This window comes from Aspergillus brunneoviolaceus (genome assembly GCF_003184695.1).
Source record: "Aspergillus brunneoviolaceus CBS 621.78 unplaced genomic scaffold BO95scaffold_26, whole genome shotgun sequence".
NCBI classification, from domain to species: domain Eukaryota; kingdom Fungi; phylum Ascomycota; class Eurotiomycetes; order Eurotiales; family Aspergillaceae; genus Aspergillus; species Aspergillus brunneoviolaceus.
This window is the reverse complement of record NW_020290756.1, coordinates 301997-323088: the sequence shown is the minus strand read 5'-3', so window position 1 is coordinate 323088 and position 21092 is coordinate 301997. Positions and strand designations below refer to the sequence as shown.

General features: G+C 53.4%; 8 protein-coding genes across 8 annotated transcripts; 3 read left to right on the top strand and 5 right to left on the bottom strand.

The window, feature by feature from the left end:
* Window positions 1-259: 259 nt before the first annotated feature.
* On the bottom strand, window positions 260-1143 carry BO95DRAFT_441959 (hydroxyisourate hydrolase). Its single transcript, XM_025586312.1, has one exon. It carries the CDS (start codon window positions 1057-1059, stop codon window positions 421-423), a length of 639 nt encoding a protein of 212 aa, XP_025443265.1. The 5' UTR covers window positions 1060-1143; the 3' UTR covers window positions 260-420.
* A 281-nt stretch (window positions 1144-1424) lies between these two features.
* Window positions 1425-2784, bottom strand: BO95DRAFT_387347 (uncharacterized protein). Its single transcript, XM_025583517.1, has 3 exons — window positions 2544-2784; window positions 2150-2460; window positions 1425-2069 (listed from the first exon to the last, which is right to left on the bottom strand). Exons 1-3 carry the CDS (start codon window positions 2662-2664, stop codon window positions 1503-1505), a joined length of 999 nt encoding a protein of 332 aa, XP_025443264.1. The 5' UTR covers window positions 2665-2784; the 3' UTR covers window positions 1425-1502.
* A 308-nt stretch (window positions 2785-3092) lies between these two features.
* BO95DRAFT_441957 (putative alpha/beta hydrolase) lies at window positions 3093-5212 on the bottom strand. Its single transcript, XM_025586311.1, has one exon. The coding sequence runs from the start codon at window positions 5002-5004 to the stop codon at window positions 3364-3366; it is 1641 nt and encodes a 546-aa protein (XP_025443263.1). The 5' UTR covers window positions 5005-5212; the 3' UTR covers window positions 3093-3363.
* Window positions 5213-5964: 752 nt separating this feature from the next.
* Window positions 5965-7226, top strand: BO95DRAFT_360786 (TPT-domain-containing protein; the record flags this gene model as incomplete). The annotated part of the gene is made up of 4 exons (XM_025582492.1): window positions 5965-6210; window positions 6268-6894; window positions 6952-7142; window positions 7193-7226. 4 exons carry the CDS (start codon window positions 5965-5967, stop codon window positions 7224-7226), a joined length of 1098 nt encoding a protein of 365 aa, XP_025443262.1.
* A 1409-nt stretch (window positions 7227-8635) lies between these two features.
* Window positions 8636-10663, top strand: BO95DRAFT_346804 (WD repeat protein; the record flags this gene model as incomplete). Its single annotated transcript, XM_025581994.1, has 1 exon — window positions 8636-10663. A coding segment is annotated over one exon (2028 nt), but the record flags the coding sequence as incomplete, so codon positions are not given.
* Window positions 10664-11162: 499 nt separating this feature from the next.
* On the top strand, window positions 11163-12543 carry BO95DRAFT_513721 (uncharacterized protein; the record flags this gene model as incomplete). The annotated part of the gene is made up of 4 exons (XM_025591624.1): window positions 11163-11550; window positions 11679-11756; window positions 11854-12368; window positions 12496-12543. Exons 1-4 carry the CDS (start codon window positions 11220-11222, stop codon window positions 12541-12543), a joined length of 972 nt encoding a protein of 323 aa, XP_025443260.1. The 5' UTR covers window positions 11163-11219.
* A 435-nt stretch (window positions 12544-12978) lies between these two features.
* Window positions 12979-15025, bottom strand: BO95DRAFT_101430 (uncharacterized protein). Its single transcript, XM_025580308.1, has 2 exons — window positions 14171-15025; window positions 12979-14098 (listed from the first exon to the last, which is right to left on the bottom strand). Exons 1-2 carry the CDS (start codon window positions 14750-14752, stop codon window positions 13433-13435), a joined length of 1248 nt encoding a protein of 415 aa, XP_025443259.1. The 5' UTR covers window positions 14753-15025; the 3' UTR covers window positions 12979-13432.
* Window positions 15026-17055: 2030 nt separating this feature from the next.
* On the bottom strand, window positions 17056-18174 carry BO95DRAFT_481493 (uncharacterized protein; the record flags this gene model as incomplete). Its single annotated transcript, XM_025590212.1, has 3 exons — window positions 17056-17171; window positions 17253-18016; window positions 18161-18174. The coding sequence occupies 3 exons, from the start codon at window positions 18172-18174 to the stop codon at window positions 17056-17058; spliced, it is 894 nt and encodes a 297-aa protein (XP_025443258.1).
* Between the last annotated feature and the right edge of the window lie 2918 nt (window positions 18175-21092).

The window sequence follows — 21092 nt, the reverse complement described above, 5'->3', positions numbered from 1 at the left end:
TGAAACTGTTTCATGGCAATCTTGGCCAGACGGTCGCAGCGGGAGCTTATCTCATCGGTTCCCCGCATGATGCTGGACTCCAGGATACGAAATGCGTAGGCTACCAGAACGTAATTTGTTTGCCATTAGGATCCACTTTTGACAGGGAAGCAGTTGTACGTTTACTGCAGTTGTATGTTTACTGGAAAAAGGTGCATCATTACAAGCAGGAGAATGCAACGATGCCAGCCACATCACAACACAATCTCTAACAGCATAATGCTCATAATGTTTCACAGCACTGAAAACCAATTCTATATCCGACGGACACACTACAGTACCAACACCATTATTCGAGTCGTATTCTAGCCTTCAAAACTGCCATCCAAGTATCTCCTCAACACATCAGCCCTCCAAATACAGGTACCGTATGTACATCCCTCAAGACCCCCGATACGTCGAGTAATTCCACGGCCCCAACAACACAGGCACATGGTAATGGCGCCACCCTTCCTCGCCCTCCTTGCCCCGCCCCTTGACGGTGAACTTGACCTCGACCTCGGGCCAGAAGCTCTCCACCCCCTGGGCCTCATACCAGGGGCCCACCTCGAAGCGCACCGCCCAGTTGGTCTTGCTGTCGGGCGCGGGGAGCGCGGCCAAGATCGCCGGGACGGATTGTGCTTGGTGCGACGAGGCCGTGGTGGTGGGTAGGAGTTCCCAATTCGCAACGCGGCCGTCGGTGTTGGTGATCGCGCGGAACGTGGGGGTCTCTTCTGTGGCTGCACTGCCCGTGCTGCTGGAGAGGAGCGTCAGGGTCACGGGGAGGTTGGCGGCGGGCGTGCCGGTGAGGGTGTTGAGGACGTGGCAGGTAATCGGATCGCGGGACATTGTTGCTCTTGGGAATTTGGGGGTTGGGTTTGTTGTCTTTGTTTGGGTCTGGGAGGAGGAGGATGGGGAGGAGGAGTGTTGGGTGTGGTTGTTGAGCTGGTTGCGGATGAGGTTCAGACGCTCGGTGGGTTGGGCTTGATGGGTTGGTATTGGGCCTGTTGACGGCTGGTGAGGTTGTGGGCTGTTGTCCATGAACTGTTTCGACTCAATAGTAAGGTGCAGAGTGATTGAGGAGTATGGCTGTAGAATCGAGGGGAATGGTGAGCGATAAGGTAGTGAAGGGGGGAGTGGAGTTTAAATGATCATATCTCCGGTCCCGCATTGACTGCTCTATCGGAGAGCACCGATACCCCGCCCGCGGAGGATGCCACCACCACGCCTGGCAGCCAGCCTGGAGCCAGGCTGGGCCCGCGGCTGGTGAGCTTGTTTCCTAATCCGGAAACTTGTCTTGGCGCCGGACATTCGGGTCCTCAGGCACAACTCGCCCGTCATTTACTTATTGACTGTTTGTTTACACTTATTGTATCCGAGCTTAGACTGTAATCCTGCGTTGTTCTCACTTTCGTCTCTTATGCTCGATACAAATCGAAGAGACATGACGCATTCACTTAATCCTATAATCACACAGAAGACCATCACCGAGAAGCAATCACACGCTCCAGGAAATCAAACCCCCGTCTCTGCAACTCCCACGTCGGAGACCCCACCTTCATACTCATCGCAAACGTGTGGTCCTCCCCGGGCACCTCAATCATCTCACACCGCACCCCCTGCTCCTTCAGCACCCGGAACAACTCCCGACTCACCTCGATGGTGACCTTCGTATCCGCCCCACCGTGCACAATACAGGTTGGCGGGAACTGCGCATCGACGTGGTGGACCGGGTCGATCTCTTTGACATCCCGACCGGGATAGCACGCCTGGATGACCGACCCGTTGGCGACCTGCGTGAGCGCGAACCCGTCGCGCGGGCGGCTGAAGTCCGGGCCCGGCACGACGCCAACCTCGGTCTGCCCTTCGAGGGAGATCGAGCTGTTCGTAGGCACGGGCTTCTCGTCGTAGATCCGGTTGAGGAACGCGGGGTCGAGAGGCGGCAGCTTGCTGGCTACCTCGGGAAGCGGTTGCGTCCAGAACATGTGGGTGAGGTAGGCCGGGGCGTAGAAGTCGAGGATCGCTGCTACTCGGCGCGGGACGTCCCATCCCTACGGTCCAACAGGGTACAGGTAAGTATCATCTTTGTTTGCTGACTGCCTATTGGGAGAGGAATAAGGCGGGCGCTTACCAGTGACAACGCCAATGTGCCTCCGGACGATGTCCCAAAAGCCATGACTCGGTCCTTATCGACGCGGTACTGCGATCCATGCAAATGCGCGGCTGACTCCCCGGCAAGAAATGCATCGAGGTGGCCGTCGTAGATCCATGCCAAAAGATCCCGGCAGTCTGCCATCGGACCCTCGAGGATGTTCACCTGCGGACAAAGTCGGTGGTTGGGACTGACCACGATCCAGCCGCGGGCCAGGCAATCGTCTACCTGGGGCATGCAGACCATTTTGGAATGGCCCAGCATGAACGAGCCGCCATGGATGTCGATTACTGTGGTTCTCGTTCAAAGGTCAGCGATCTCATTGATCTGGGTAGTTGTCATTGATGTTGCTGAGAACCTTGAGATCACATACACACAGGATAATCTCTCGGCTGTCCGTTGTCAGAGGCTGCTAGTGGTGGGAGATAGACATCTGTGTCGATTCTGCTACCGTCGATCTCCTTGTATTGGACTGTGAGGGGCGTCGGGGGCATGTTGTCTGCTCTATCCACAATTTTCTCGTAGAAATAGCTTTGACCTTTTAGTCAACAATTTGCAATAGATCGTATACTCCACGAAGCGATCAACAGAGCTGGCTGTCTATAGTATGTATGGTGCACAAGGTTAGATGAAGTTGGAGGGGTCCTGTAAATTGGCTTCTAGATGCAAGATAAATCTAGGCGCGGGTCCGTCCGGAAAATCCGACTGCGGGGAGGCGACCAGGGATATCCGGCCATGGGAATGGGGGACCCAGATCGCAGAACAGCATTTACCGAGGATGCATATCTCGCCGAGTCAATCAAACCTTTTGGCTCAACATCGGTTTAGTGCCCACCGACGTCTCTACAAATATTTAGGCGAACTTTATGATCGAAAGAAGATAGATAGCTTTGATGAAGTCCTCAACTGGCGACGGACTGGCACAGAGATTAGCTTGTAAGAAGCAAACGAGTTAAATAATGCAAACGGCGGCTCCGGCCGCGTTCCTCAGAATACCTACTCATATTTCGTGCCAGCGTGGCTGCTGCATCCTGCAGGTACCGCTCGTCATGCCGCATTTTGAAAAGTCGTCACTTGCTGAGGCCACACCTCTGCTTGTCCTCGGTATGCTTACAGGATTACAGAATATCCACGTAGCTGCAGTAGTGTGAGTCATTGGAACACATTAAAGTTGCATTGAGTTTTCTGTACAACTACTTGTGGAGGAATTCGTTGACTACTTGGGTGAAGGCAGGAGCGTTCTCGACCATGGGCAGATGTCCGGCCTTGGGGATGAGCTTGAGCTCCGCATCGCCCTGGAGGTCGGCCGCCATTTGCTGCATGGTCTTAGGAAGCACACCATCGCCCTCGCCGGCGACAAAGAGACCTGGAACCTGCGCCTGCGCCATCTGTTCCCGGACATCGTATGCGCAGAGAGCCTGGACGCTCTGGCGGAAGCCTTCAAGGCTGTTGGTGCGCACTAACTCCTTCACCTGAGCAGGCAGGTGAGGCTGGGTCTCGTAGGACTCCGGCGTGAACCACCGACGAACTGTGACCTCGGCAAGCTCCTCACCAACAATCGTCTCCTGGGTGGTAGCAGAAACAGCACCCTCGCGCTCGGCCACTGCTACGCGATCATTCCAGGCCTTGCGGTTAGACTCGGGGCTGGAGCTGTTAGTATCGCAGGCGATGAAGCGCGTCACCCGAGTAGGGTAGCGCAGTGCGGTGTTGAGAACCGTAACACCTCCCATGCTAACACCGATCAAGGTGGCTTGAGGGATGCGCAGTGCATCAAGCAAGGCGATGATGTCGGAGGCGAGCACATCGATGTTGATCGGCTGCTTGCCACAGGCCTGCAGACGGCCACGGGTGGAGTAACGCAGGATACGGAAGCCCTGGTTGCGGGGATCCGCGAGGAAGGCGCTGACAAATTCATCCCAGATGGCGTAATCCACCAGAATCGAGTTACTCAGAACAATGACGGGGCTGTGAGGGTCAGTGCTGCCCTCCAACCGGTAGGGCAGGTCGACACCGTCCGCGGTGGTGACAAATGACTCGACGGCCGGGCGGGTAGGCGAGGGGAGAGTACGGGTGCGGCCGTCGTTGGACGACCACGGCCCAGCAACATCCTTGGAGGCCAGGGAAGAGAGCTCGCGGGGAGCAGGTCCGAAGGTGTAGGCCCACTCAAAAACACGACGGCGCTGGCTGGTGATCGTGTCGGTCACAATCCGAGTGCGCCAAGGGGTATCCATGGCAGCCTTGTGTTCCGGACCCCCCAGGCCATTGGTGGCTTTGTACTCGTGGAGGGTCAAGTATTCGCGGGGGGCCTTGGGGTCGATGGCGGCTGTAACGAAGCGACGGGAGCAGCGCCAGCCAGGCACGCGGGAGAGCATAGGGATGTGTTCTTCGGTATACCAGCGGTTGTAGTCGGCCTCCTTGTCGGCGTCGTCGACAAGAGTGGTGGAGACAGCGACAAGCACCGAGCCGGCCACAGTGGTATCAGGTTGATCCTCGAGCGGAGTGTAATCGGCGGCTTTTTGTTCACCCAGGAAGTCGTAGAGGCGGCGATCGACGGCAATTTGAGCCATAGTCGCTTTCTCGCGGGGAGTCTTGATACCATCTCCCCGGAGAGCCAGGTAGGTCTCGCGCGTCAACTCCTCCATCTCCGTAATGTCATACCAAGCTACCCACTCAGGCTCCTCGCCATCGACAGCACGATACCGGAAACCGTTGGTGACGAAAGGCAAGCGTAGACGCAAGGGTCCATGTTCCGAGTTGTACCAGTCGTGGAATTGAGCGGCGGGGAGCGAGGGACGCGGGTGCATCGTCACGTAAAGCAAGCCAGGAGTCGCCATTTTGGAGGGGTTGTAAGGTACGACACAGGGATCAATTGCAGCTGTTGAGTCAATGAGTCAATGAGAAAAACACCGAGCAGGAGACCTTGCAATAGATAAGTGAAGGAGGGGCATCCGACAGGAAGGAGGGGCGTAGCACGGCCATATTTTTATTGTTCACTTGCCGCCTCCGACTTTCGACTGCCGAACACACAGCCGATGGACGGGGGGAAAGCCATTTACCGGAGGTTCGAAATCCCTCCGGAGCAAATCGCCCAGAGTCGTGCCGGTCTGGCACGTGACATGCGGAGGATCGCGGGTGTTTGTGGTGTTTGCTGAAATGGGTCTTGGTCCCCGCTTCCCCCACAGATTCCAAGCTACGGAGTAACTACAGTACCTTATCAAGCTATCATCATCTATACCGCTGCATTGGCTTGACGCAGAAGAACTGGGATGGACTGACCTACTAGGTATTGTCCTCCCCACCCCCTTCGCCTTTCTGACAATGTCTTCAGGCATGGCTCGCTCTAGACGACCCTACTTCGATCAAGACTTGTACCTGCATTGCGATACGTCGATCCGGGGGAGGGCGACATTCCTGCTCTCGGCCCCATCCCTTCTTATCATCCGAAAACGGAAATCCTGAAGCACGCCCCTGGAGGGCTGAAGTAACATCAGAGTGCAACCGGGAAGAATGTTCCCTGGGTCAAGCCTCTGGATCCTCTCTCAACGAGGGTATTTCAGGGTCTGAATGTTTTCATCCGTGTCACGTCTTCAGTTGGGTCCGCGGTCGTATCGACTGGTCGCCGGCGTCATGCTCCTCGCCAGTGAGACTCTACATGCGGACAAAGTGGCCCGGTGGACATAATCGTGTTGCATTGAAAATCTTCGGTCGCCTGTATCAGTCTGCAGGCCTTTCAGTGATGTCCTAAACACCAGGACAGCTTCAGCTACGCAGCAATCGCGCCCCAATCCTCCACAATGGCCACCACAGCACCGAAATTAGATGAGCGAAAGAATGAGGAGAAGAACCAAGAAGAGAGCTCGATTCACGAGCTATCCTGTTCCTCTACCACTCCTTTATCGCCTGGTAATGCAGAGTCAGAGGTAGTCTACACAATTGACGACGAAAAGGTCCCAGACAAGACACATTCGGAGGAACAATCAGGATCAAGCCTTCGTCTTCTAGTCTGGATGACAATCAACATTGTGTCTACTGTAGCCATCGTAAGGCACCAGAAACTCCTCATCTGAAGCAATGTGAGGCTCACTTGGATACCACAGGTTTTCACCAACAAGTCTGTCCTCTCGCATGCCATGCTTCGAAACTCCCAGGTATCATTTGCTGCATATCACTTCACGATCACTGGAGTGACCCTCTGGATCACCTCTCGACCCTGGTGTGGCTGGTTCGAGCCTAAACATGTCTCTGCATATCGCATCCTCCATCTTGTTGCAGCCATGTGCATCCAAGTGATATTCCAGAATCTTGCACTCGCACACTCTTCTGTTATCTTTCACCAGCTGGCGCGATTACTTCTTACGCCTGCAACTGCGCTGCTGAACTACATCCTTTATCAATCCAGTATCCCTCGCGCCGCATTCCTGCCTCTCATTGTACTCTGCACTGGCGTGGGGGTTGTCTCGTACTACGATTCTGTACCAACCTCAAAGAGCACTGAATCGACCTCAGCGCAGGGCATTTTCTTCGCCCTCTCCGGTGTCTGTGCCAGTGCCATGTACACCGTGCTGGTGGGCCGCTATCATAAGAAGCTGCAGATGAGCAGCATGCAGCTTCTGCTTAACCAGGCGCCTATCAGCGCAGCTGTTTTACTCTGCATTGCCCCTTGGATGGAGACTTTCCCAACCGTCTCATCTGTGCCGGAGTCCCTGTGGCTGTCTATCTTGGCGGTATGCATTCCATCCTTCCCTTGGCTCTATACATTCAGCTAACTCATCACTTTGCAGAGCGGCATTATGGCATGTCTGGTCAACCTCTCTCAATTTTACATCATCGACGCAGCAGGGCCAGTTACCAGTACTGTCATCGGCCAATTGAAGACCTGCATAATCGTAGGGCTAGGTTGGATTCTGTCAGATCATGTAGTGTCACATCAGAGCGTAGCAGGAATCCTGATGGCCTTGACGGGAATGAGTTTGTGAGTTCGCGCCCTTTCATTCGAAGATCAAGGACTAATGTTGTGATCAGGTATATGAAAATAATTCTCAAGCATCAGAAATGATGCTCAATTGAATTAGTAATGGCGCACGGGAAGAGGTAAAAAGGCTTTATGTATAGTAGCATAATTTTTAATGCAGGGGATATGATTGAAGCAAAATTATCAAACATGGCTGTCTGATGTCGAGTCTGTGGTTTATTCGTTCCCTCAATGTCAGATACTAGATTTCCTTGTTTTAGGCCTACTAACTCCACCGATTTCGAAATTTCAGAGCAGAATTATAAGCCAACAGAGGTGGAGATGAAACAAAGCAGGACCTCGGCCAATGCACACGTGACCGACCAGCTTGCAGGTGTTTGTCACATTTGTCCCCGTTCTGTCCGCGCCCTCCGCGTTTCCCTTATCGCCAACGACCCGTGTTCCTCGCCGCGTCCGTGACACGAAAATGACTTGATCTTGAACCCAACTCCCTCATTGGACCCCAACCTGCGCCAGTCGTATCCGAAAAAGCCAGGCGCTATGACAGGCCGAAGTCGAAGACCCGGCAAGATCGCATGATGTCACACTGGTTCACGCTTCAGGAGTCTGATGACGATGAGAGCGTGGTCGAAGAAGCCGAGAACCTTCTGGCGCAGTTCTTGGGACCTTCCAATCTTGTGAAACGCGAAGCCACACAGTCCGTCGATCGAACCGAAACCCCGACGATCCAAGACCGATCCCCCGCCACCGGCAGCACTCGCTCGTTGACCTTACCCCGCACGCCAGAGTCTTTGAGACCGAGATCTCAGGATAAGCTGTCCATCACGGATCACTCACAAGTATTGGACTCGACCAAGGCGGCGCGGGCGCGACGGTCGGGTCGTTCGCGGAAAGGCCCCGCTAACTATTACGATTGCTCCAACTACGAAGGCTTCGGGTCGAACAGTGAAGTTAGCCAAGACCACGAAGAGGCTGTGGTGAGGTCTTCGCGACCGCGAAAAGGTCCTGCTAAAAACTACGATGGGTCGAACGATGAAGGATCTGGGCTGAATCGTGAAGTTAGCCGAGGTCGTGAAGAGACTGTGGTGAGGTCTTCGCGACCACGGAAAGGTCCCGCTAACTACTATGATCGCTCGAACTACGTAGGCTTCGGGTCGCACGGTGGAGTTAGCCAAGGTCGTGAGAAGACTGAGTTACAGTCTTCACAACTACGGAAGGGTCCTGCTAGATGCTATGATCGCTCGGATTCCGAAGGCTTCGGGTTGGACGGCGGAGCTAGCCGAGGTCGTGGAGATAATATGTTGAGGTCTTCGCGACCACGAAGGGATCGCAGTGATAGCCTGGTACCGAAACCCCCCCGGCGCAGAAGAGGTCGCAGCTACGCATCATCACCATGTTCGAGTGTCCAGCACAAGCCCGAACGACCACACCATGACCCATGCCTAGCGACCCCTCCATTGCACGATACACATTCCGGCCCAGCCAGAGATCCATCGAATACATTGACGGCACTTCTACAACAACGTCAGCTGGGACGTTCGACAGCGCGCAAGATCCGTACCCAGGCCTCCGACAACTTCGAGAAATCTTGGACTTGGAAAGGCGCTTCCGGCGATGTGATTGTCTCGGGGTGGTCGCCCGATGGTACCAAGTTCGCAGCCGGGGCAGCTGCCCAGTGCGACGAGCACAATATGGCATATAATCGAAACAACAATCTGCTATTTGGAGATCTGACCACGAATACTTTGCAAGAGCTACCGGATCACTGGGTACCCCGACCGCGGACGAGGGCCGCCAATAACCTGAACCTTCACGATTCTCGACTCTTCATGAGTGTGACCGCCCTTGAATGGTGGGATGACGCTCTCTTCACGGCGAGTTACGACAACACCGTGAGACTGTGGCATTCATCTAGCAAGGGGACAGGGTGCTTCGAGCGGTTGTGGCATGATACCAGGGTTGAAGTGATGGCCCGCTCCAAATACGTGCCCAATTTATTGGCAACGGGGACGCGTGAGATCGGCCTCTGGAGACTGGACGAACGCACTTACACATTCCTCGAAACCCGCAAATCTCGTTCGAACAAGGCTATTGAGATGGTGCCTTCCTCTCTTGCCTGGGGCACGATTCAAGAAACTGGCAATATCCTCCTTGCCGGATTGTGTGAAAAGGGCCATGATAGCCTAACGCCCGATGGCCAGTTGCTAGCTTGGCAAGTGAGCGAAGCTTCAATCACGCCCCTCAACCTCTTACCCGGCTCCCAAAACGTCTTCGATATCAAGTGGCACCCGTCTTTACCAGTTGCTGCCGTGGCGAACTACATTGCTCACTCCCCATACAAGGCCTTCAAAGAAAGCAGATCATCCGTTCGTATCTATGAGCCGCTGAGCTCGAAAGTCAGTGTCATGGAATTCGAATGCCCTGCTTTGGATATCAACGATGTGACATTTTGTCCTACGAACACGAACTACCTCACTGCTAGTTGCACCGATGGCGCGACATACGTCTGGGACTATCGCAACCCAGCAGAGATTCTCCACAAACTTCAGCATGGTGAAGTGCTGAATCCGATAGATCAGAATCAGAGTCGCGAGCAAGCAGATGTTGGCGTGAGAACGGCTCTGTGGGGCAATACGGTTTGCGAATTCTACAGTGGAGCCACCGACGGGGTGGTGAAAAAATGGAATATTCTCCGAGCTCCAGAAGATGTCCTCGAGAAAGACCTTGCAATTCTTGACGAGGAGATCATGAGTCTCTCCTTCTCACCTGATAAAACCAATCTCCTAGTCGGGGATGCCGCTGGCGGAATTCACATGCTGTCGTCGGGGCCCTTCTCGCGCACGGAGGATAATGCTATTGAATACAAACCTGCATGGGAACCATCAAGGACCGAGTCCCCCGATAAGCCAGACTCTGGAGTCGCTGCAGGCGCCGAGTTACTGCGGTCCGGCCAGCTTGAGCGGCATCCTATCTATGGGGTTGGAAAAGGCCCGTACTACGATGGTCCATTCGCGGCGTGGGCGCGACCAGAGAACACGCCAGCCGATGAGCTTGCTTATACGAGGTTGGCAGACAAGTGGCAGGCTCTGCAGCTCGATGGACTTGACCCTAGGTATCGGTTTGCACTGGAAGAGAAAGACCAACAGCAGGTGGAATTGCAACGGAAGATCGCGCAGGCGCGGAACCAGCGGGCTGGTTACAAGAAACGGATCCATATGGATGCCAAGGGCATCATCGACCTGTGCAGCGACGAGGAGTCGGAGATCTCCGAGCCACCCTTCAAACCCAAGCGGCGACTGGCGGGATCCCATATGAATGTGGCAGGGGTCGATGTGATTGACTTAACCTCGGATCCGGTGCAGGCCCCAGTCCCCGAGCCTCCTATCTCAACTGCACCCGCTGTCTCGTCCACACCGGTTCGTCCCCGTTTGTCGAGTCCTGTCGATGAAGATCTTTGCGAGGCGCTGGAGGAAGATTTCTGGTGGCCGCCGAACGAAACGGTGGATCCAAATTTCAAAGATGACTGAATACAATATGCATGGAACGTTGAAGATCTACACGTTCGGTGCCCTGTGGGTAGCTAGCCATGCCTTCATATGCACCTTGATTCACGATCCGGAACTATGTTTCATGTTACATAGCATCATTTAGAAAGTGAAGCTGTATTAATACAACATTTAAATGGGCAGTGTTTCGAAATCTCTTCTTCTCATATTACTGTTCTTTATTGCAGATCTGCTGGTCTTATCAGACATCGACATACCCAACATTTACATAGTGTAATTAAATCCACCATAAAGATGCATACTTCCCACAGATACGACTCGGTATTCGCCCCGAAGAACAAACGCGGTTCCCCTCCGATGCCGACATCTCCGCCCACCGTCGGAAAAGCTTGCGACGAACCGGAAAAGCCCTCCTCGGGATGAACTTACCCCGCAATATCCGGGGCCCTATATATAAATAATTAAAAAGCGTCCTGCAGATGCAACTACCCCAACCCTTCCCCCGCACTGTCCACTTGAAATTCAATAAACCCCACCACCTTCTTCCATCACCCGAGGAGGGCACCCCAAAATGAGCAAACCCGAACCGACCATCCCCTTCGAAGCCCTGCCCGTCGACCCCGCAGGCCCCCCCGGCAACGCCTGGGGCCGCTTCGGGGCCGCCGACCAACTTGGCACGTTGAACCTGCTCACGCCGGAGGTGATCGTGGCCGCGGCCAAGGAGATCCGCACGGGGGTGCGCATCTCGCTCGACTGGCCGCTGAGCATGCCCACCTACCCGAGCTTCGAGCGCGATCCGTTTCACCAGCGGATCGTGCACCGGCGGCCGAATTGCATCAATGATGATATCCTGACGTTCAATACCCAGGGGTCGACGCAGTGGGATGGGTTCAGGCATTACGGTGCGTGATTCTTCTCTATCTGGGGGCGGGGGGATGTGCTGTGGCTACGGATGATGGGTGCAGGGTGAAGTGCATTGTCATTTTCAAGCTGACTGGGGTTTGTGGGTGTGGTTTGGGATGGGTGATAGCCCATCAGCAGAGTAAACGGTTCTACAACGGGCATACGCAGGAGGAGATTGAGGGGACGGATGTTCTGGGGTTGCATGGTTTGTCTCTTTCTCGATGTTTTTTTGTTGTGGCAGAAATTGCCTAGGGCGAGAGGAGCAGGGGGGAAGGAGACGACTAACCCTGGGTTGTCGGTAGTGGTCACCGAGGCCGGCGGCATCACCGGCCGGGGCATCCTGCTGGACTACGCCAGCTGGGCGGACGAGCACGACATCCCCCTCGCCCCGCTGACCTCCTCGGCCATCCCCGTCGCCCACCTCACCCGCCTCCTCGCCGACCACGGCGTCCAGCCCCGCCCTGCCGACATCCTCTTCATCCGCAGCGGGTTCACGCGCGCCTACCACGCCCTCTCGGACGCCGAGCGCCACGCCCTCGCCCGCCGCCCGGCCCCGGACTTCATCGGCCTCGAGGCCTCCGAGGCCGCCGTGCGCTGGCTCTGGGCCCACCAGTTCGCCGCCGTCGCGGGCGACGCCCCCAGTTTCGAGCGCGCCCCAATCCGCGGCGCCCACGCCGACCCCCGCTTCAACCTGCATGAGTGGGTGCTGGCCGGCTGGGGGTGTCCCATCGGGGAGCTGTTTGATCTCGAGCGCTTGGCAGAGCATTGTCGCGAGACGCGGCGGTATGAGTTCTTCCTGGCCAGTGTGCCGTTGAAGGTATGTTTTTTTTTTCTCTTTGCTGCGCCGGGGAGGGAAGGCATTGGTCGGGATTGGAAGGATTCCAAGTCGGCTGGAGTTCGTTGGGCTAATTCTTGGATTTTCTTCTTTTTTCTTTTTTTTTTAGGTTGTTGGAGGCGTAGCGACCCCGCCTAACTCGGTGGCTATCTTCTGATCCTGGAACACGGGATGGATTCCATAAAGATCCGTGTTTGGTGGTTGAATGGTGTATATGAATGGCAGGGTATCAGAAGAATTGCAAGTTTGTACATAGTGGAGTGGAATGATTCTGGTAAGTTCGTCGTTTATGAACGTGTATGTGGATATTAGAGATTATGAGATGTTGCCGGGTGGCAAGGTATATAGCATAATAGTACAGATTGAAGTAGAAAGACCATTACTGTCGTTATGTGCCTTCTTCAATGCATGGAGAACATCCCGCTCTAGAGTCTCCGTGGGTTCTCGTTGTGCAAGGCTTCAGGCGAATCGACGTGCCCGTGGGGATCAGGGATGTCGCAAGTCTTGATCTCTGCATTCTCTTTGTGGTGGTAGCTTCGTAGGAGATGGGAGCAACCTATTACCCTGCAGTCGCTACAGTCGATCGCTCAAGGATTGACCGCGGTCGCGTTTCATCCATGTTGTTTCACGCTGAGGTCTGGTCCGGCCCGGGTGTATAGGTAGCGCGCTGTTGTGGATCGGTATGAATGCACTGTTCAAGCGATGGAAAGGCTGGCCGAAAGTCCGACCTTCGTGAGTAAAGCACCGCAGAGCGTGCTGCCACGACCGGACGATGCGTTGCACGGACTTGGATTCAGAATTCCAGGTCAAAATGTTTGAGCCTCAGTTATGCAAGAGCCCCTTGGCCGACCGGTTGCGACTGTAGGTGGTTGCAACCGAGTGCGAAAAGTCTTAATGGCGGACGGTGGTGAAAAGCCATTCTTCGAATAGGACAGCAAGGGGATGTGATGTATAACAGGCATGGCTGCAGCAATGGCAGTCTGCCATCCACGGTCGCATCGCCTACCCAAGTCACGGCAGTCATGCGCGCCATGTTAATTGATGCCTCAGGGACGGATGATGCTGTTTCTGTGTCGCTTTGAGGGGCCTATATCGCTGGGAGACGCTTCGTATGCGCTCTCCGTTGTGACTTCGATCGTCGTATGCTGCATGACCACGCCCATGGGTGCCAGCTCAAGGCCCCCTTTGCCAATCATCTCCTCGGTGGAATCACTGCGGCCTCGGGTAATTGTCGTTGACGTCGGTCCCTTCGGGTCCGCGCTCATAGCATATTGATTTGCGGCCGATGACTTGTTTCGCCGACTGGAGAGCTTGTTGCTGCTTCCTCGGGCCTCGGATTCCACCACCACACTTCGGCGGGTCACGACGTACATGAAAGAATCGCAGAATCCTGAGCATGCCATGATAGAGCCCGCGAAACAGAAGTAAAGCACGCTTGGCGAATGACCCCCCGCGGACGCCATGCGACCGGCCGCCAATGGCAGGGTCAGGCAAATGTAGACGACGGGATAGACAGCCATGTGCATGATGACCCTTTTCAACCGACGCAGACTCTCGGAATTGTGCTCGCCAAGGACGGCCGCTTCAGACATCTTTTGGCGCAGTTGGATGAACATGATGGCGTAGAGTGAAACCGTGAAGAATTCGGAGGCGAAAATCCAGACATAGTGCGTCCACAGTCGCATATTTTCGTATTCGGGAGTCATCCAGCACTGTCGAGAACTCAGTTAGCCATTAATTCGCGCCGGGCTATCTCCACATAAAGCAAAGACGCAAGAACTGACCCAGGCCACCGCAGGATACCACACGTATCGTCCGTGTGCAGCAATAGGAATAATGGTCATTACCACCCCAAAGACCCAGAGACCAACGACCATGCTCACAAAAACTCGGTGTTCCATTTGATAGTTGAGGCAGACATGCAGGAACGTGTGCACCGCAATGGCGAGGACGAAAAGACCACTCATTGGGTCGCCGATCTGAAGCCCCACCCCTTGCAGGAAACACGCGGCATCTGTCGCTCTCACCGCATCGATCGCAATCCAGCGGAGAGACATAATGAACCCAAAACTCTGCAGGAAATCGGCCAGAATCAAGTTGAACATGAGCACGACATACTGATTGTAACCAATGTATCGCCGATAGTACTGACGCCAGAAGATGAATCGATATGTAATGAAGCTCAGAAGCGCGAAGGTCGTGACCATAGAAAGCAAGGCGAGTGCAGAAATCACGATCAGGCCTTTTTGTTGCAAATTGGACAGTGGACTGATCACTGCCGAGCCTTCTTCCCCACGTGAATGCAGGGAAGGGCCGTCTCTGGCCGGGCCAGCCCCCAGAAACGATTCAAGTGCGATGGTCAGCATGGCAAAAGACGTTGAAAAGGCAGGGGTTTTCCCGCTGCACCATTTGGGGCGGCGTTCGGGCTATATAATCAAGGATTTGCCCCTGGGTACCTGGCATTGGCCATGGCGCTGTGTGGTGGATAGCAGGAGCTTCACATAGAGCAATGATCGGAGGCATAGCGCACCATAGTAGGCTTGTCCAACCCACACGTCAAGGTTTGCAATTGCCGATACGGGCTCGGGCGTGGACCGAAAGAAGTTATCATCCGCGACGTGCTGCGCGTGGAATCTCCACCCCGTCCGCCTTCATGTTACCTTGGCCCATACTGTTGGATTAGCCTCTGGCATGAAGCGAATGGGGATCCGGAGCAGTTAGACTAAGCTTTGGGCTTGCCAATCTGGGACTCTAGCCCCTGGGACATTCGCCATTCCGACAGAAAGGGCGGACGGTGTGCAGGCAGGCAGCACGTTCTGTCTTTCACTAGTACTACTCTAGTATTTTAGCCAACGCCACGCGGCTCGCTTTGAAAAGCTTGACAAGCCCTTGTTGATCCTCGTAGGTCAGGGTCTAGGCTAGCGCTTTGGTGGCAAGTTGCAATAACTCTTCGACTGAAGCTCCCGTGTTTATGAAACATGACTCGGTCAGGGGCAACGTGCTCAGCCTGATTGGAGGAATCTTGCTAGGCTGCAGGTGGCAGAGCTCGAACTTCACGCCTCGTCGTCTAGTTCGTGGGCAGCAGAAGTAGCAAATTTTCACCTCCCTTTCCAGAAGGGCCCAACTTACGCTTACTCCACGTGCGGGGCGCCAGCCAAGGTACTGTACGGAGTAGTCCGTACTCATGGGTATTTTGGCACCACCCACAAACCGCGTGCTTTCATCAATCGTAGTAAATGGTTGTAGAAAGGTCTGGGGTCTGGGTTTTCAGTACCATGGCATGCGTGAGATAGGACAGGAAAAGTTGAGTAAATGAGGAATGGAGATGAAGAGGTTGGTTGGTGTTTGAATTAGTCACCGTTGGTTTGACTGGGTTTCAGTTGCCGAGGATTCTGCCCGGAATTACCGCCCCAAATGACTCGACGTTTCTTTGGCCACTTCAATGTTTATGATGTTAGACAGATTTATTTAGTTCATTTATTCGCCATCATTATCTTGCAGCCTCTGTCTATCGGTCCATCTCATTTGACCTTTGGGCGAACGTGAACATGAATATGGCCAACTTGACTTGGACCAAAAGCAATCTCCCACACCCGCCCGCACAAGAAAGAAAGGGGAAACCTCGTCACGGTTCATTTCTGAAAGGAGCTGGCTTGGCATGGGCGCTTCCCCGTGCGATGGCAGTGAGAGATAGTGGAGCCTGGAAAGATTGACTTGTCGATCCTTTCGCCGGGATATGAGCTCCGGACATCCCATTCCTCCATGCCGCCTAAATATGTACAGTCGGAAAGGTGGGATGTGGAGTCAACGATCATGACCCAAACAAACACGGCTTTACACGAGCACATGGCTCTCCGCGATACTTCCCAGATCTTCTCCATGGACCATGAGCCGTCCTCCTTCAGCCCTATCACGATCGCAACCAGGGTTTCCAGCTACAATCCAGTACCACGGAACCACTGCCGCAGCGAGTCAGCTCTATCGAGATCAGCAAATGGTGGATTCGATCCCAACCACGAGCCAAGGCACCAAGCGGGAAAGAGAACCAACCATGAGCTTATCACCTTCCCATTTGGTAGCCATCCACGAGGTCTAGGGTTCGCACTCCAACCGATCGGCCTTTGATCACTCTTACTATGCAAAATACGGCCGCTTGAACTTAGGACCCCCTGCATGATATCTGCACAAGCTTTTGACTTCACCATCTGTGGCTTGCACTAGGGCCCCATCGGTTTCTAGTCTGCAAGCCATGCTCTGAACACATTCAGGCTTCAGGGGAGGGGGCAGCGTGGAGGGAGTTTGCTGCTAAGTGGTCCAAATCAGTTACTTTTGATGAACACCATCGTCATTCTTCTTTGAAGTCGTGCCTTACGTTGCGTACAAGACACTGAATTCAGAAGATAGGGGCGAAGTCAAACATAGCTAGTAACCCGAAAACCAGATATGTCCTTATCTCATACCTTGGATCTCAACGCTTTCCAATGTTGCTACAGCATTTCCCCGTTTTGGAGGCCTAGTGCTTACAATCAAAGTTACTGGCTGGTCAGCCGTGGCCCGTGACCGGGGCTGAAGCAAGTCACCATGGTTCTTTATTTTATCAAATTATTGGATTTCAAACTAAAATATCTGAAAGGTATCGAAGCCTTGGGCTTGAGAGTAAGATGTCGCCTCAGACCCGGGGCAACTCTGGCGGATCATCTTTGTAGCTCTCTCGTAGCAGCTCTCGGTCAAAACCATCGACATGAGTACCTTGCTCGTACTGTTGCATCCAGTCATCAACGAACCCTTTGATCGCACTTCAAGAAGTCATATCTTTATGGGTATATCTAATACGCCCTATCAGACTCCAAAGGAGAAAGAACGAACCATTGACCTTGGCCAGGAAATGTTGTTCCAGTTCTTCCCTTTCCAGGGGCGACGTATTTCTGACAAATCGGGGCCCCCAATCCTCGTCCTCGTGCAACAGTGCCCAGCGGATGTACCATAACATATCCGCTTGACTCACTTCATGCATGATGAAACCGGGATAGGCCTTCAGACCTTCCTGAAACTCCGCCTGTCCGCGACTTGAGATGCAGATCTTGACATCAAGCGGCCGGGCGGACATCAGGTGATCCAGCATCCCCGAAAAGCCTTGCTTGAAGTGGCTCAGACCATCCAGGTATAGCACAAACTTGTTGTCCGTGTAGATGTCGTCTAGCGTCACAAGCCTATTCCAGGCGTGAAGCACCTCTTCATCGTTAATAACACAAGGGTCATGGAAGCCGCGCGGATAGGAATCGCACTGCCGTGAAAAAAGGCGCCGGGCCAGCTCTGGCTTGTCGACGATGAGGGACCAGAGGATGGCCCGAAGCATTGCTTGTAGGTTCCACTCACATGATGTCTCCCGCGTGCCGTCCGTCCTCCGGAAGAAAATTATCGTCTGCGTCAGGCGCTTGGTCTTGCACCACGTCTGTAGGTGCTCGCGGGCGACCTCCGAGTGGGCAATATAATACACCATCTGCATTTTCCCGGAGCGAGGCTTGCCGGAGATGTGAAAGATTCTGTTATCCGAGTACTTGAGCCAGCTGGCCAAGGCATTTCGCGTCGGCTCCAGAGCCCAGTGGTGCTCCAGGGACATCAGGGATGGGCTGTAGGCATCCAGTAGGCACGACCTTCGCTCGTGATACCTTGGATATATGAACAAGAACCATTCCGGGCGGTAAGGCCTCCTCCCAAAGGGGAACCCACCATAACTCCTGTACCCAAGCTCCGGCTTTCAGTCCGTCACAAACCTCCCGCCGAACATCTAGAAGAGACGTGCTCTCCTAATGAGAGGGTGATGATGCCGAGGACATTATGTTCACTCTGTTAGATAGCCCTCTACCGATCTTTTGCGCTTCAGGTTCTCGCGAGATGTGCTCGGTCGGATGTGAATTGAAGAATATCGAACTTCCAGGTGTCTACAGCTCTATTTATGGACGACGACTCGCCGTAGGCAGTATATTGACAACGTTCGAGCTGATGACAATTCCCGCAGATTGATAAGGGGTTGGTGGGATTCCCTTGCTTGTGGATTCTTTCATTGCCTCATTGATGTTTACCCCCCTCCCCCAAGACGCAGATGGAGGAGGTAAAGAGGGCGGCGTCATTTCTCTGTGCGCCTTCAGCAGTTCCTCTGTTCACAGTCAATAAAGGCATGCACGCAAGTAGACTGCCCCATGATGCATACTAGTATGCACAGTTGTGTATCGAGTTCGTGCCATACAACAGAATCAAGACACCAAATCTATTAAAGGTACCCGGTGTAATTTTCGATCACGGATGTACCTTTCCAGGGCTTGAAGGGGTTAGCCGGCCTTGGCTATACCAAAGGATTAACTTACATCCTACTTACCACTACCTTAAGACGCAGAAGGCGCTTAGGGGTACGAGACCATTATAGTGGAATGTATTGGGCTTCAGCGGCCGAAAATATTGCTATTACATGTAGATGTTTTGAGGGCCTATTTCCCAGAGGCAGCGAAGTAAACATTTTGCTCACAAGTGATATTCTTAGATTGAACTTGTCACCCCTGGCTTATTTAGAACAATATATTGGGACAATACATAAAAGTACGGAGACAGTGTCCCACTTGTCCCTCTCGATAACTACAACACCTGTACGGTTCACAGCCCTACCCCCTTACCCTCAGGGCCGTTCTGCCTTACTCTGCATGGACAGACTGCGTACTCCGTAGGAGGGCCAATGGTTCCCCCGCTCATAATTGTATTAATCATTCGGTGTACTGTAACTACTTTACTATACTCGTACAATAAGTTAGTCGGCATTTCTAAGTCACCGTCTCTGCTTCTACCATAGTGTACGAAACTGGCCACTTTGATATCCTTTCTGGTTTGCACTCTGTTGTTGCGCTTATTGACTACCTAGTACTCGTTTCTGGTCTCTTGGGTCGGGATCTGCTCTGGAGATTCACTTTCGATCATTCACCATCTCAGCCTGGACCTTGTCCCATGAGGAATCGGGGACTGCTGAGCAAATGACACTACGTACTGCTTTCCATAGAAGCCAGTTAGTCTTGTTCTGGTAGAGAAATCGGTTGCCTTTCTTGGCCGGGGGTAGAGATAGAGGTACCTCCATCACTACCATTGTCATTCCTTACGGTGTTATATGTCATCAAATAGGATGAAATCTCTTTCCCTAACAGACGAATTCCAAGACGTCCCTGTCTCGCAGACTGGTGTTCCAGACTAACGATCTTGACCTACGCTTGTAGAAATAATTCATTCAGCCCAGCCATGGCAGCATCCCGTCAGAATTCCTCACCAAGACCCTGAGCGATGAAGACCCCTGCAGTCTTTGGTGCTGGCAGTGACTCCTTGAACAAGCACGCTTGCGCTTTCCCCATGGTCTTGCGGTCAACAATTCGTTGTTCACATATGCATTGAATTGCGATCGAATGTCTTAGCCCGGCTGAGACAGCTGGCTACCTATGGCCGGTCTGCACTTTCATTCTCGTCACCCTGCCCCTCCTTCTCTTCCCACAGTTCTTATGATCATCATCATCCTCACCACCACCATCACCACCATCATCACCATCGCTATCACTTTACGCCTTATCTAGATCAGCCACATCACTTCCTACCTTCTATCCGATCGTTCTAATCTGGCCCAAACCTTCATCTGTCTCTAACTCCAACCAGCCTCAGTGATTCCCGTCCTCGGTATCCCAAGGTCTTGCCTCCAATGTTGGAGTTAACGATAATCAGCAGGGTGGCACCGGATCTCAGAGTCGCCGTTGGCTTAGGCAAAGTGCCTGTAAAAGGTTCCCGAATTTGGCCGACAAGGAAGGAGCTTGATGAGCTTTGGCAGATGAATGCCGCCTTAAAGAAAACACTGGACGAAGGCAGGGAGAATGTGAAGGTCAGCTCGGAAGGCGACAATTTATAGAGGGTATTCGATCTTTGCTATGGGGCTGCAGAAGAGATGGAAAATATATTGAACAGGGCAAGACCCAAGGACGGCACATGGACAACTAAAGCTAGGTTTTGCCTGGTTTTTGAAGGTCCTTTGTTTGTTTACCGTTGGAGCAAGCGGAACCACATAATGTCCGACCAGCGTAATGCTCTGACCCAGTGTCTCCAAGTGTTAAACATGTGAGTGGAATAGTCAAGCTTCCATTTCTACTTCATGGGTCTTGCACCGTCACTAAAGACCCTCTGTAACCAGGAACCACAATTTGGGACTCCGCGGGAAGATCGAACAGCTCGTTCGAGATGCGCATGACACCAAAACAACGCTCGAGAGCTTGGCGGTACTGATTAATTCTCTACACGACATGTCGAATCTAACAACGGACAACACTCCTCTTCAGAACCGGATCTCGAAATGTCTAGAGAGGCTGGCGCAGACCACTTCTCTCATACCAGCCCATTCTATCCTCGACACTCTACGGTTCCAAGAAATGGAGGAGAGATATAATTCGTTGAATGGGACACACAGAACAACCCTCAACTGGCTCTTGAGCACGGAGACTACTGAAGCTGTTCCAGACCTTGAGAAGAGCTCAATTTGTCAGTCCGAGGAACGACAATTCTTACTGCAGGCTAGAGAGAAATTTATTCGTTGGTTAGAGACAGGGACTGGGATCTTTCACATCTCGGGAAAGCTGGGATCAGGAAAGTCTACTTTGGTGATATATGTTTGCGAACATCTGAAATCTCAAA

Coding starts and splice junctions, on each gene's coding strand:
- BO95DRAFT_441959 (XM_025586312.1), bottom strand. CDS start 1,059: ATGGACAACAGCCCACAACCTCACCAGCCGTCAACAGGCCCAATACCA.
- BO95DRAFT_387347 (XM_025583517.1), bottom strand. CDS start 2,664: ATGCCCCCGACGCCCCTCACAGTCCAATACAAGGAGATCGACGGTAGC. Junction 2,461..2,543: donor GCCGAGAGATTATCCTGTGT/GTATGTGATCTC, acceptor CGAGAACCACAG/TAATCGACATCCATGGCGGC. Junction 2,070..2,149: donor GCACATTGGCGTTGTCACTG/GTAAGCGCCCGC, acceptor GTTGGACCGTAG/GGATGGGACGTCCCGCGCCG.
- BO95DRAFT_441957 (XM_025586311.1), bottom strand. CDS start 5,004: ATGGCGACTCCTGGCTTGCTTTACGTGACGATGCACCCGCGTCCCTCG.
- BO95DRAFT_101430 (XM_025580308.1), bottom strand. CDS start 14,752: ATGCTGACCATCGCACTTGAATCGTTTCTGGGGGCTGGCCCGGCCAGA. Junction 14,099..14,170: donor GGTATCCTGCGGTGGCCTGG/GTCAGTTCTTGC, acceptor AGTTCTCGACAG/TGCTGGATGACTCCCGAATA.